This window comes from Scyliorhinus canicula, chromosome 7 (assembly GCF_902713615.1).
Source record: "Scyliorhinus canicula chromosome 7, sScyCan1.1, whole genome shotgun sequence".
Lineage (NCBI taxonomy): Eukaryota > Metazoa > Chordata > Chondrichthyes > Carcharhiniformes > Scyliorhinidae > Scyliorhinus > Scyliorhinus canicula.
In genome coordinates this window covers 117,963,934-117,979,349 of record NC_052152.1, presented here as the reverse complement: position 1 = coordinate 117,979,349, position 15,416 = coordinate 117,963,934, and the positions used below count along the sequence as shown (strand labels likewise).

Here is a 15,416-nt window from a genome sequence, read left to right as displayed (position 1 = left end):
AAATATTTAAACTTCAAACCTAACAAGGACAGATTACATATATCTCTTAATTCTAACACACTTTTTACCATTAAACAGCACGTCAAATGAACATACAGCTCTCAACTCCACTTATATAGCCATGCAAAAATGATACTTGCATTTACAGAACATATTCCTGCTGTTAGTGCAGCTCCTTCAGACCCTTTTCCGAAAGCCTGTCTCTGTGGCAGTTTTTCATGACTTCCCTCGGTGGCTTTCCAAATACTTCTGCCCCCACCCGTTCGGCCACGATTCTTTTACTTCTCACAATGGGCTAAACCTGGCTTGTAATGCAGAACAAGGCCAGCAGCGCGGGTTCAATTCCCGTACCAGCCACCCCGAACAGGCGCTGGAATGTGGTGACTAGGGGTTTTTCACAGTAACTTCATTGAAGCCTACTTGTGACAATAAGCGATGATGATCATTATTATTAGCTCCGCCCAGCCCCTCAAAGATAGTTCCGTCCAGGCGTGTCCAGACTTGAACTCATCATCGCTATCTGGGCTTCTGATTATCCACTCCCTTTTAGAGAAAAGAACAGGACCATGCTATGAATATGTAACTAACCTCCAATTTACGGAAAAAAGAGGCCATCAAACTCTAATGTGCTAATGGCTCGTCAGACCAGAGTGTTCTTAAACTCACTTAACTCTGCAGGTCGGGTGCGGTGCGCCCCCGCTAGCAGCAGGATTGTCAGGCCTGGCAGCTGGCCAATGGGGTTTCCTACTGTGGGCACCCCCACACCGTCGGGAAATCCGCAGGCGTGAGTGCACTGCCTGCGAAACGGAGGATCCAGCCCACTGTCTCTCTCACACACTCTCTCCCTCATATACTTGCTCTGACTCCCACTCTCGTCCGCCCGCTCGCTCTTACTTGCCAGCTCGCTCTTTCGCTCATTCACATGCTTACACAATCAGTCAATAACTGTCACTCGCTCATCTGCTCACCCACCTACCAACCCTTCTCCCACTCCAGACCTTGAGCTGTGCAGTGTGTCAACGCCTGGCCCCCTTCTCCTTCCCCCCGCCGCTCCGGTAGCCTCTCTTTCCCCCGTCGCTCCGGTAGCCTCTCCTTCCCCCTTCACCCCGGCAGCCTCTCCTTCCCCCTTCACCCCGGCAGCCTCTCCTTCCCCCTTCACCCCGGCAGCCTCTCCTTCCCCCTTCACCCCGGCAGCCTCTCCTTTCCCCTTCACCCCGGCAGCCTCTCCTTCCCCCTTCACCCCGGCAGCCTCTCCTTTCCCCTTCACCCCGGCAGCCTCTCCTTCCCCCTTCACCCCGGCAGCCTCTCCTTCCCCCTTCACCCCAGCAGCCTCTCCTTTCCCCATTGCCCCAGCATCCCTCTCTCTTTCTTCCCCACCTGTTTTTCCCCCAGCATTCTCACTGGCACTGGTGTTCGCAGCTCCTCTAATCACAGCCTGGTTTTCTCCTACATTTGCTGCTGGTCGGTTCACTCGCAAATGTGGGAGAGGAACGGCCTGTGACTGGAGGAGTAGCCTGTGCAAAATCTTCAACTTAACTTACCTGACTGCCATTTTAAACAGTGGTTCAGGGGGCCACATAGAATGGCTTCCGGGGTCACAATCCAGCCAGTGGGCTGCATGTAGATCTAGAACTAGTGGCCCTAGTCTGAGGATAAGGAATCTGCCATTATGCCTGAGCTGAGGAGGCAATTTCTGCACTCCAGTTTGGAATCTTTTGAATTTTCCGCCTCCGAGAGCTTTGGATGTCATCCCATGAAATAATTTTTTTAAGATTGCCCACTTGTGTTCTTAATGTTCTCACATACCAACCAGAATTCCTTATACATGGATTGTGTTTGCTGAAAACTGTAAGTTTTAACTCTGTGAGATGAAGTATTTATTGCTTGGTAGGTGTGGTAATATGACTAGAGGTATTACGGTAACTAGCAATGCCGAGACATCATTGGCGGAGAAGGCTCGCTGCTCATTGGCCCAATGGTATGTAACACTAGTCACCCATTGGTTAGAGCTGTAAGGTAGCTCCGCCCTGTAAGGCGGGGTATAAGAGCCCGTGTGTACCCCACAGCTTCCTTTCTATACCTGAGCTGCTGGGGAAACATCTTGTCTATTAAAGCCTTCAGTTTCGGACTACAACTTCGCTTCTGTGGTCAATTGATCGTGCATCAGTAGGAAAACGTAAGAATATAGTGTTCACAATTCACAACTTCTGGGCTTATGTTGACAGTTGGTTTACAAAGATGGAAAGACAGTTTTCGGAAACAAATGAACTAAAAGGAGCTGAATTGCATAAGTATCTTTTGACAAATGTTTAAAAAAATTTAAGGCGAGCTTCGGCATTTGTACGCTTTGTGAACTTTGAGCCGGTAAACAGACCTGCTTTCTCCTTTGCCAGACTGCACAGTTTAACGTGGAGCATTTCTCAGGGATGCATAACTGGTACGCCTGCTCCCACGCCCGACCTACATTCTGCAACGTCTGCCGAGAAAGTCTTTCCGGTGTCACCTCGCATGGACTCTCCTGTGAAGGTAAAGGGCTCATACCCAACAGGACTTCAGTCAAACATACCATTGTAGCTTATTGCTGACTTTTCATTGCTTGAACTCGGAAATGTCCATTCTGTGCCTGACCAATTCAGGCCAGACCCTAGGCCAACTCAATCTATTCATATGACTGATTAACTGCTTTGTCCTCTTTCAATGTTCTGGTTTGAGCTATTGTTGGTGTATTCGTGGATAAAGCCAAAATCTGAACGTCAAGGTCTGTTACATATAATTCATAGAATGGAAACCGACCGTTTAACCCATCCGGCAGCGTTAGGACTGGGACAGGACAGGTGTGCTCCACAGGTCACACCATTAGTTTAAAAGTTTAATTTACCCCAAAATGGCCAATTATTGATCTTCGCTAACATTAGACCCAGAATGAAAGAGATTCGAATCGGGCTTTTTTCAAAAAACTCAAAGATTGATCTATGGTTTTAAAAAAAAAAATTTGTTTTTAAAACAAGTTGCAAGAACTGATTTCACACAATTGTAATCTGAAAGTATAACTATCTATCCCTTTTAACTCCCCCCCCCCCCCCCCCCCCGGGGGGCAGGCATACACATTCATATACATATAACACACATACACAGGTAGAGGGCGGGATTCTCTGAGCTGCCGCGTGAGCGTGATTTCGCAGGGTTTTTACGCTGTTGGTTTAGAGTTCCCTTGTGTGAAGATAGATCTCTAGTTCAATAGATGCCTGAAGGTTCTTGTCAACCAGATCGATCTTCCTTGTCTTAACCTTTGAGGTTTTCAAAGACGGACAAATTTTACTGAGCTTGAGAGCTAGCTCACGGAAGCACAGTTGGTGGGTGTGTATATGCTTAGTTTATTAGCTGGGTTCGGATTTAAAGTAGTGTTGCTGGCCGGGGGGGACGGGGAGATGGGTTCTGCAGACACGGCAGGGACTTCGATGGAAGGTCACTGAGGGGGTCGGGGGTGGGGGCCGCCCCGGGGTGGGCCAGAGGAGGTGTGGCGCATGGGCGAGAAGCGGGCCCAAGAAAGGTGATGGCTGACCAGCAAGGAGAGGGGGGGGGGGGGGGGGGGGGGGGGGGGGGAGGCACTTTGCCCACCAACTAAGCTGGTCACCGGGGGCTAAATGGGCCAGTGAAGAGGACTCGCGTGTTTGCACTCCTGAGGAGACTGAAGGTGGACGTGGTGATGCTGCAGGAGACACATCTTAAAGTGGTGGATCAGGTCAGGTTGAGGAAAGGCTGGGTTAGTCAGGTCTTCCACTCGGGGCTGGACTCAAAGACAAGGGGGGGCTGCGATTTTGATCAACAAGTGGGTGGCGTTTGAGGCAGGGAGGGTAGTCTCGGATGTGGGAGATAGATTTATCATGGTTAGTGGCAGGCTGCAGGGGATGAAGGTAGTGTTGGTCAACGTATACGCGCCAAATTATGCAGCACGGTAGCATGGTGGATAGCACAATTGCTACACAGATCCATGGTCCCAGGTTCGATTTCGGCTTCGGTCACTGTCTGTGCGGAGTCTGCACATCCTCCCCGTGTTTGCGTGGGTATTCTCCGGGTGCTCCGGTTTCCTCCCACAGTCCAAAGATGTGCAGGTTAGGTGGATTGGCCATGAGAAATTGCCCTTAGTGTCTAAAATTGCCCTTAGTGTTGGGTGGGGTTACTGGGTTATGGGGATAGGGTGGAGGTGTTGACCTTGGGTAGGGTGCTCTTTCCAAGAGCCAGTGCAGATTCGATGGGCCGAAGGGCCTCTTTCTGCACTGTAAATTCTATGATAATCTATGAAATTGGGACGATGGGCATTTTATAAAGAGGGAACTGGGGAAGTTTCCGGACCTGGATTTGCACAGGCTGATTGTGGGTGGGGATTTCAACACGGTTATTGATCCAGGCCTGGACCGGACATGTTCGAGAATGGGCAAGGTGCCAGCAATGGCAAAGGAGCTGAAAGGTTAATGGAGCAGATGGAGGGTGGTGGATCTGTGGAGATTTTGGCAGCCGAGAGCCAAGGGATTTTCTTTCTACTCCCACGTTCACAAAGTGTATTCCTGGATAGATTTCTTTGTTGTGGGCAGGGACCTGTTGGCTGGGTGGTGGACACGGGCTATTTGGCGATTACGATCTCGGACTATGCTCCACACTGGGTGGACCTACAGGTCAGTATGGATAGCAAGCAGCGCCCGCAATGGAGATTGGACGTGGGGCTGTTGGCAGACGAAGCGGTCTGCGAGAGGTGGAGGAACTGCGTGCTGAGCTACCTGCAAGTAAATGACACAGGGGAGGTCTCAGGAGCGGTGGTCTGGGAAGCGCTGAAGGAGGTCGTGAGAGGAGAGCTGATCTCGATCCGGGCTCACAGGGACAGGACGGAAAGGGCAGGAATGGACCGACTGATAGGAGAGATCCTACGAGTGGATAGGAGATATGCGGAGGCTCCAGAGGTAGGGCTATTAAGGGAACGCCGGAGGCTGCAGGCGGAACTTGGTTTGTTAACTACAGGAGGGGCAGTGAAGCAGCTCAGGAAGGTCAAGGGAGCGATCTACGAGCACGGGGAAATGGCCAGTAGGATGCTGGCCAGTAGGATGCTTGCACAGCAGCTCAGAAAGTGGGAGGCAGCTAGGGAAATAGGGAAAGTGGTTGACGGGGATGGGAACTTAGTTGGGGTCTAAGTGGGTAAGCAAGACCTTTCGGGCCTTGTATTGATAGTTTGTATAGATCGGAACCCCCTGGGGGCCCGGAGGGGGATGAGGCACTTCTTGGATGGGCTGACTTTCCAGAAGTTGGATGGGGAGCTGGTAGAAGGGCTGGGGGCCCTGGTAGGGCTGGAGGAGATAGTGGAGGGCTTGAAGGCCATGCAGTCGGGGAAGGCCCCGGGGCCGGACGGGTACCCAGTCGAGTTCTATAAAAAGTTCTTTGGAATATTGAGGCCAGCACTGCTGAAAGTCTTTAACGAGGCCAAGGAAAGAGAGGTTTAATCCCAGACGATGTCACAGGCTATGATCTCGTTCATTTTGAAAAGGGACAAGGACCCGGAGCTGTGCGGTTCTTATAGGCCGACATCCTTGTTAAATGTGGATGCCAAACCCCTGGCCACGATTCTGGCCTCTAGGATTGAGGACGACTGTGTACCGGACGTTATAGGGGAGGACCAGACAGGGTTTGTTAAGGGTAGGCAGCTGGGGGCCAATGTAAGAAGGTTGCTCAATGTGATTATGATGCCCCCGGAAGTCAGGGAAGCTGAAGTGGTGGTTGCAATGGACGCGGAAAAAGCGTTTGACCGGGTCGAGTGGGATTACCTATGGGAGGTGCTGGAGCTGTTCAGGTTTGGGAGGGGCTTTGTTGACTTGGTTAGGCTGCGGTACCGGGCACCGGTAGCTAGTGCACGGACAAATAGGACGCGTCGGAATCTTTCAGACTACACCAGGGGACGAGACAGGGATGTACCCTCTCCCCATTGCTGTTGCGCTGGCGAAAGAGCCGCTGGCAATTGCTCTGAGGGCCTCAAGGGGATGGAAGGGGCTGGTCCGGGGTGGGGGGTGGAGCACAGAGACTCATTGTATGTGGATGACTTGCTGCTGTATGTCTCAGACCCAATGGAGGGGTGGGGGAAATTATGGGAATTCGGCCGGTTTTCGGGTTACAAGCTTAATATGGGGAAGAGCGAGTTGTTTGTGGTTCAGGCGAGAGGTCAGGAGAGGCGACTAGGGGAACTGCCGTTCAGAGTGGTAGGTACTTGGGTATTCAGGTGGTGAGGGATTGGGATAGGCTACACAAATTGAACCTGGCCCGGTTGGTGGACCAGATGAATGAGGATTTCCGGAGATGGGGCGTGCTCCCGTTGTCTCTGGCGGGTAGGGTGCAGTCGGTAAAAATGACGGTCCTCCCGAGGTTTCTCTTCATTTTCTAGTGCCTCCCCATCTTCATCCCGCGGTCCTTTTTAAAGCGGATTAATAAGATGATTGTGGGCTTTGTGTGGTGGGGGGGGGGGTTATGCCCACACGGGTGAAGAGGGCAATACTCGAGTGGAATCGGGGAGATGGTGGACTGGCGCTGCCGAATTTCAGTAATAATTACTGTGTGGCTAACATAGCCATGGTGAGGAGGTGGCTGGTGGGGGGGGAGCCGGCGTGGGTGCGCATGGAGGCGGCTTTGTGTAAGGGCACAAGTTTAGGGGCATTGGTGACGGCGCCCCTGCCATTCCCGCCGGCGTGGTACTCCACCAGTCCGGTAGTGGTGGCGGCCCTGAGAGTCTGGGGGCAGTGGAGGAGGCATGTGGTAGCAGAGGGGGCATCGGTGTGGTCCCCAATCTGCGACAATCATAGTTTTGCCCCGGGGAGGATGGACGGAGGGTTCCGTATTTGGCGGAGAGCAGGGATAGAGAGGATGGGAGACAGAAATGGGGGGGGTGGGGAGAGAGGGGGTTAGGTTAGCATAGGTTAGGGGGGTAAGTAATGGCAAGACCTGCGGGAGAGGGTGGCAGAATTTGCACTATGTATATATTTATCTTGTTATTTACATTGTTGATTTTGTTGTTGTTAAAATGCCAAAGAAAATACCTCAATAAAACGTTTATTGTTAAAAAAAAGTTTTACTGGGGTGAGGATTCTTAGCTGGATGCATATAATTTCATGGTTTCAGGCAAGGCAAAGAGTGTGAGCTGAGTAGCTTTTCCCTTTCTCAGTTCATTGCCAACTGAACCTGAAAAGCAAATTTAAAACTTAAAATTCATCTGTCATTTGATTTTCAGTAAATCATTCGCCTTTGTCTTTAATCCTCCTCAACTGAAATAATTGCTGTGCAACGCAAACGGCTCTCTCCCATCAAGAACCATACTGGTCAGGTAATTCCTTGGACAAGGTATGCTTGCTCCCAGCCCAAAGGTGAAGAAAAGCATCCAATTCAATTTCCAAGAGTCCAGAAATGGACTGTCCTTCCATATTTTAAAGAAGATATGGTGCTCTGGTGGCACGGTGGCATAGTGGTGAGCACTGCTGCCTCACAGTGGCAGGGACCCGGGTTCGATTCCAGCCTCCGGTGGACTGTGTGCTCTCCCCATGTCTGCATGGTTTCCACCTGGTGCTCCAGTTTCCTCCCACAGTCTAAAGGTGGTTAAGCGGATTGGCCACACTAAGTTGCCCTGTAGTGTCCAAAGGTTTAGGTGGGGTTACAGGGATAGAGTTGGCAATGGGCCTAGGTAGGGTGCTCTTTCAGAGGGTTGGTGCAGACGTGAGGGGCCGATTGGCCTCCTTCTACACTGTACGGATTCTATGACTCGAACAGTTTAGCACACTGGGCTAAATCGCTGGCTTTGAAAGCAGACCAAGGCAGGCCAGCAGCACAGTTTGATTCCCGTAACAGCCTCCCCGAACAGGCGCCGGAATGTGGTGACTAGGGGCATTTCACAGTAACTTCATTGAAGTCTACTCGTGACAATAAGCGATTTTCATTTTTTCATTTCATTATACCTGTGCTGCTGCAGCATATGCGACTGCTCACATTCTGCTTCATCGCACCCTGTCAACACATCCTTTCCCTCTTGTGTTTAAATAACTTCCCCTTGAGTGCATTTGAGTTACTCATCCCAAACATACTTATGGTTGCAAGTTCTATATTCTCACCAATCTCCGGGTAAAGAAGTTTCTCCTCAATTCCTTATGAGATTTATTAATTTTATTAATCTCAATCTGGATTCTGCACAAATGAATCAAGCTTTTTTACATTGACCCTATAAACTCCTTCATAATTTTAAAGTTAGCTTTGCCATTGGGGAAGAAAGAGTTCCAACCTAATTTGACTTTTCTGATAATTGCGACCTCTTGGTGCTGATATCATCCTTGGAAATCAATTTAGCATCTTCTCTATTTGCCTCCAGGTCCTCTTAGTAATACAGAGACCATATTATGTTGTGTTGGTAATCTGGGGTATATGGAAATTCATGCCCTCACAAGTTTAACATTTGTATATGTGGCCTTTGAAGCTGCAGAAGGTCAAACAGTTTGGGCACATCCTGATACTCCATGTGAATGTCTTTTATAGGTGCTAGTATCACTCCTTGACAAGTGTTAAATGATCTACAATACTCGGGCACTGCAAGCAAAATTCAGTTGTAATGCATTTTGTCAAGGTTATAACAACTGTTCAATGTAAGAGACCAGGTGTAATTCCTGGTGAATTGTGTCAAACAGCATGTCCCAGCCAATGTGATCCAACTTTGAGATAGTAATCTCAGGATTGCTACCAATGCCATGTGGTAGAGTAGAAATGAAAGAATAGGCAGGATGAATGCGTGGCTTGAGAGATGGTGCAGGAGGGAGGGGTTCAGATTTTTGGGACATTAGGACCAGTTCTGGGGGAGGTGGGACTACTACAACTTGGACGGTCTACACCTGGGCCGGACTGGAATCAATGTCGTTGGGGGTGCTTTTGCTAACACTGTTGGGGAGGGTTTAAACTAATGTGGCAGGGGGATGGGAGCCGAATGTGGAGGTTAGTGGACAGTAAGGAGGTAGTAACTAAAGCCTGTAAGGAACTAGATCATGAAGTCAGCGTGACTAAGGGGAAGAGTAGGCAGGGAGCAGATGATGATCGCAAAGGGACTGGTGGTCTGAGGTGCATTTGTTTTAATCCAAGAAGTGTAGTAGGTAAGGCAGATGAACTTAGGGCTTGGATTAGTACCTGGGAGTATGATATTGCTATTACTGAGACTTGGTTGAGGGAAGGGCATGATTGGCATCTAAATATCCCAGGATATCAATGCTTCCGGTGGGATAGAGAGGGAAGTAAAAGGGGTGGAGGAGTTGCATTACTGGTCAGAGAGGATATCACGGCTGTGCTGAAGGAGGGCACTATGGAGGACTCGAGCAGTGAGGTGATATGGGCAGAGCTCAGAAATAGGAAGGGTGCAGTAACATGTTGGGACTTTACTACAGACCTCCCAACAGCGAGCGTGAGATAGAGGTACAAATATGTAAACAGATTATGGAAAGATGTAGGAGCAACAGGGTGGTGGTGATCAGAGATTTTAATTTTCAAACATTGACTGGGATACACTTAGTGTCAGAGGTCTAGATGGAGCAGAATTTGTAAGAAGCATCCAGGAGGGTTTTCTAGAGCAGTATGTAAATAGTCCAACTCGGGAAGGCGCCATACTGGACCTGGTATTGGGGAATGATCCCGGCCAGGTGGTTGAAGTTTCAGTCGGAGATTACTTTGGGAATAGTGATCACAATTCCGTAAGTTTTAGAATACTCATGGACAAAGACGAGAGTGATCCTCAAGGAAGAGTGCTACATTGAGGGAAGGCCAACTAGACCAAAATTTGGCAGGAGCTGGGGAATGTGGTTAGGGAGCAGCTGTTTGAAGGTAAATCCACATCTGATATGTGGGAGGCTTTTAAAGAGAGGTTGATTAGATTGCAGGGCAGACATGTCCCTGTGAAAATGAGGGATAGAAATGGCAAGATTAGGGAACCATGGATGACAGGTGAAATTGTGAGACTAGCTAAGAGGAAAAAGGAAGCATACATAAGGTATAGGCGACTGAAGACAGACGAAGCTTTGGAAGAATATCGGGAATGTAGGACCAATCTGAAACGAGAAATCAAGAGGGCTAAAGGAGGTCATGAAATATCTTTAGCAAACAGGGTTAAGTAAAACCCCAAAGCCTTTTATTCATATATAAGGAGCAAGAGGGTAACTAGAGAAAGGGTTAGCCCACTCAAGGACAAAGGAGGAAAGTTATGCGTGGAGTCTGAGAAAATGGGTGAGACTCTTAACGAGTACTTTGCATCGGTATTCACCGAGGAGAGGGACATGACGGATGTTGAGGTTAGGGATAGAAGTTTGATTACTCTAGGTCAAGTCAGCATAAGGAGGGAGGACGTGTTGGGTATTCTAAAAGGCATTAAGGTGGACAAGTCCCCAGGTCCAGATGGGATCTATCCCAGGTTACTGAGGGAAGTGAGAGAGGAAATAGCTGGGGCCTTAACAGATATCTTTGCAGCATCCTTTAACACGGGTGAGGTACCGGAGGACTGGAGAATTGCTAATGTTGCCCCCTTGTTTAAGAAAGGTAGCAGGGATAATTCAGATAATTATAGACCGGTGAGGTTGACATCAGTGGTAGGGAAGCTGCTGGAGAAGATACTGAGGGATAGGATCTATTCCTATTTGGAAGAAAATGGGTTGATCAGTGATAGGCAACATGGTTTTGTGCAGGGAAGGTCATGTCTTACCAACTTAATAGAATTCTTTGAGGAAGTGACAAAGTTGATTGATGAGGGAAGGGCTGTAGATGTCATATACATGGACTTCAGTAAGGCATTTGATAAGGTTCCCCATGGTAGGCTGATGGAGAAAGTGAAGTCCCATGGGGTCCAGGGTGTACTAGCTAGATGGATAAACTGGCTGGGCAACAGGAGACAGAGAGTAGTAGTGGAAGGGAGTTTCTCAAAATGGAGAACTGTGAGCAGTGGTGTTCCACAGGGATCCGTGCTGGGACTACTGTTGTTTGTGATATATATAAATGATCTGGAGGAAGGTATAGGTGGTCTGATTAGCAAGTTTGCAGATGACACTAAGATTGATGGAGTAGCAGATAGTGAAGGGGATTGTCAGAGAATACAGCAGAATATAGATAGATTGCAGAGTTGGGCGGAGAAATGGCAGATGGAGTTCAATCCGGGTAAATGCGAGGCGATACATTTTGGAATATTCAACTCAAGAGCGGACTATACGGTAAATGAAAAAGCCCTGGGGAAAATTGATGTACAGAGAGATCTGGGTGTTCAGGTCCTTTGCACCCTGAAGGTGGCTGTGCAGGTCGATAGAGTGGTCAAGAAGGCATACGGCATGCTTTCCTTCATCGGAAGGGGTATTGAGTACAAGAGTTGGCAGGTCATGTTGCAGTTGTATGAGACTTTGGCTTGACCACATTTGGAATACTGTATACAGTTCTGGTCGCCATATTACCAAAAGGATGTGAATGCTTTGGAGAAGGTGCAGAGGAGGTTCAACAGGATGCTGCCTGGTATGGAGGGCGCTAGCTATGAAGAGAGGTTGAGTAGATTAGGATTGTTTTCATTAGAAAGACGGAGGTTGAGGGGGGACCTCATTGAGGTCTACAAAATCATGAGAGGTATAGACAGGGTGGATAGCAAGAAGCTTTTTCCCCCAGAGTGGAGGACTCAATTACTAGGGGTCACGGGTTCAAGGTGAGAAGGGAAATATTTAAGGGAGATGTGCATGGAAAGTTCTTTACCCAGAGGGTGATGGGTGCCTGGAACGCATTGCTGGCGGAGGTGGTAGAGGCGGGCACGATAGCATCATTTAAGATGTATCTAGACAGATACATGAATGGGCAGGGAGCAGAGGGATACAGATCCCTGGAAAATAGGCGACAGTTTTAGATAGAGGATCTGGATCGGCGCAGGCTTGGAGGGCCAAAGGGCCTGTTCCTGTGCTGTAATTTTTCTTTGTTCTTTGTTCTTAACCAGCCCATGCTTGCAAAACTCAAAACATGTCCAACATTAGATGTGATTCTGCGATGAGACAAAGTTTGCTAAATACTCCTTTGTGTGCGAAGAATTACACTGACAACCGATTGAAAATCATCAGTCAGGCTCGCAACGTGGAGCTTTTGTGTGTATTGCAAGTTGCATATAACAATACACAAGACCCTGTTCTTCGCAGCCAGAAAGCACATGTACACACAATGTGCCAGTTTCAACTAAACAGGATAAATGACCGTCATTTTCTGACTTATTCCTCTTGGACAATGCCTGGTTTAAGTTTCAAACAATGCTTGGCAGGTAACAGTCAGTCAGCATCAACTGATGTATTCTCGATACCAATAACTCTACGAATCAGAGTGCACTTGCCAGCCAATCTCTTCTCATACTGTATAAATTGTTGCTTTCCCCTGACATTGGTGATCTTGCGAACTGTTCTGGTGAGTGCAAGACGAAAAGCTTTTGTGTCTTTTTTCAGCAATGCTAAAGTTCTGTATTACCAAATGACTATTTACATACGAGTTCTGCTATACTTGAGACATTTTCAATCTATCCCACAAAAGGCTGGGCATTGGGCTACCTTCTAAGATAACATATGCTATGTATGTTCAAAAGTTTACTCGGGCAAATCCATCAGAACTATTCCATCACACTTAGATGGGAATAATTTGTTTTGAATTTCAATCATATTAAATAATTAAATTTGTTTCAAAACCAGAGTTTAATTTTAACTGGCCCAGTTACCTCTAATGTTATTATGGAAGACCTGTGTTACACAGTCAGCCCTCTACACACAGTGACAAGACTTAGTGTGACAGGAAGTTGACCATTTTATTTAATAATCTGGAAGGAGGATTGAATAGGGATAATTAAGTGTCAAAATGCATAATTCCTGTATGGCCTTGGCTGACAGACCTAGAAACTAGAGGTAGAAGTAGGCCATTTGGCCCTTCAGGCCTACTCCACCATTCAATATGATTGTGGCTGATCCTGTATCTCAATGCCCTCATCCCATTTTCTCCTCATATCCCTTGATGCCATTAAAATCTGAAAAATGATCTAACTCTTTCTTGAAACATTCAGTGACTCGGGCTCCACAGCTTTCTGACAATTCCACAGGCTCACTGCCCTTTGAGTGATTCATTGTCTTCTCATATGTGTCCTAAATGGTCTATCCAGTACCCTGAGACTATACCCCTGGTTCTAGATTCCCCAACCAGGGAAAATATTCTCCCTGAATCTAACCTGTCCTGTCCTGTTAAAATTGTCTCTGTTTCAATCAGATCTCCTCTTATCCTTCTAAAGTTTAATGAATACAGGCCCAGTCGAACCAATCTCTCCTCATAGAACTCCTGGAAACCCCAGAATCAGCCTACTGAATGTCTGCTGCACTCCCTCTATGGCAAGTATATGCTTTCTTCAGTAGGGACACCAAAACTGCACGCAGAAATCCAGTTATGGGCAGCACGGGAGCACAGTGGGTAGCACTGGTGCTTTACCAGGGTTCCTGGTTCGATTTCCGTCTTGGGTCACTGCCTGTGTGGAGTCTGCATGTTCTCCTCGTGTCTGCGTGGGTTTCTTCCGGATGCTCCGGTTTCCTCCCACAAGTGTCTGCGTGGGTTCCCTCCCGAAAGACAAGCTGTTAGGTAATTTGAACTTTCTGAATTCTCCCTCTGCGTACCCGAACAGGCGCCGGAATGTGGCGACTAGGGGCTTTTCACAGTAACTGCATTGAAGCCTACTCGTGACAATAAGCGATTATTATTATTATTATCATTATTTTTACCTTTGTCGTTGGTACCAAAATGACAACATTTGCATTGAATGTAAAATAGGAATTCATACCATTAGCTGGAAATAATTTTTGAAAAACCTTACTGCAGTTGATGTGCTAATGGGGATGCTGCTGAACTGATGAATTCCTACCCATCATTTGAATACACTTGGACAGACTTCATTGTATTTAATTTTGAAGAGCTAAGGCATCCTATTCTTAAAATGTATTCTTTCACGGGGTGTGGGTGTCACTGGCTGGGCCAGATTTACGCCTATCTCTAATTGTCCCTTGAGAAGGTGGTGTTGAGCTGCATTCTTGAACTGCTGCAGTCCGTGTTGTGTGAGTACAACCATAGTGCTGTTCGGAAGCGAGTTCAGGATTGTGGTCCACCGACAATAAAGGAGCAGCAATACAGTTCCGGCCAATATTGTGTAGGGCTTGGAAGGGAATTTGCAGGTAGTGGTGTTCTTGTCACATACATTAGCCTTGTATCACCACCGCAATTCAGAATGCCATATTTAAGTTTAAACATTCTAACTTGGTGGATGTTTTAATTATGGCAGTCAAAATCTTTGTTCTTTCCATATGATATCTCAGTTGTTTATAGTCTCATATGGCTGCCATTAGCATATTTTATTTGAAACTAAATTTCTGAAATGTGATCAACAAGCAGAATATTGCAGATAATGGAAATCTGAAATCAAAACAGAAGATGCTGGAAATACTCAGCAGGTCCGGGAGGACCTGGGGGGGGAGAAACAGTGTCAACATTTCATGTCGATGACCTTTCATCAGAACTGGTAAATATAACACCTCCCCTTTTACCTCCTCCCTCCTCACCGTCCAAGGCCACAAACACTCCTTCCAGGTGAAGCAGCGATTTAATGGTACTTCTTTCAAGTTCGGAAACTTTATGCTGTGGTCTGCTCTACGTTGGAGGGATAATCTCAGATTTGTTGACCGCTTCGCAGATCATCTCCATTCAGTCTGCAAGTGTGATCATGAGCTTCCAATGGTTTGTTAAAATTGTCCACCTTGTTCTCCTGCCACACTGACACAGCTGTCCTTGGCCTGCTGTCCTATTCTAATGAAGCTCAATGGAAATTTGAGGAATTAGCATCTTATCTTTTGATAATGCACTTGACAAACTTCTGGACTCCACATTGAGTTCAACAATTTCAGACCCGTTTTCTCTGTCCCCCATTTTGTTTCTTTTCCTTTGCATGCTTTTCACTTTCAGGCAGCAGCACCCCCTCTCCAGGTACATCTTTTGTTTCTTTTCTTTCCCCCTCTCCATTCCCTTTGACCCTGTGAAACAAACTCTTCTGTCATTGAATTTCTCTTGTCCTTATCACAGACCCACCTTTTGTCCGAGTCTCGCCCTCCCCTTGCATCTCCAACTTTCCCATTTCTGATGAAAGGGCATTGAACTGAAACGTTAACTCTGTTTCTCTCACCACAGATGCTGCCGGACCTCCTGAGTCTTTACAGCATTTTCCATTTTTATTTCTGAAATATAGGGCTGGATTCCCTGCCGGCGGGATGCTCCGCTTTTCCGGCAGCCCAGTGGTTTCCCGACGGCATGGGGCTGCCCCACAATGGGAAACCCCATTGACC

The 15,416-nt window shown here is 47.7% G+C and overlaps 1 protein-coding gene across 4 annotated transcripts in view; it reads left to right on the top strand.

The window, feature by feature from the left end:
- dgkh (diacylglycerol kinase, eta) overlaps positions 1-15,416 on the top strand; it is a 656,851-nt gene that overhangs the window by 407,073 nt on the left and 234,362 nt on the right. For all 4 annotated transcript variants that reach the window (XM_038802770.1, XM_038802769.1, XM_038802768.1 and 1 more), the window contains one exon: positions 2,394-2,526. In XM_038802770.1, coding sequence (XP_038658698.1) covers positions 2,394-2,526 — 133 coding nt within the window. The remainder of the gene's footprint in view (positions 1-2,393; positions 2,527-15,416) is intronic.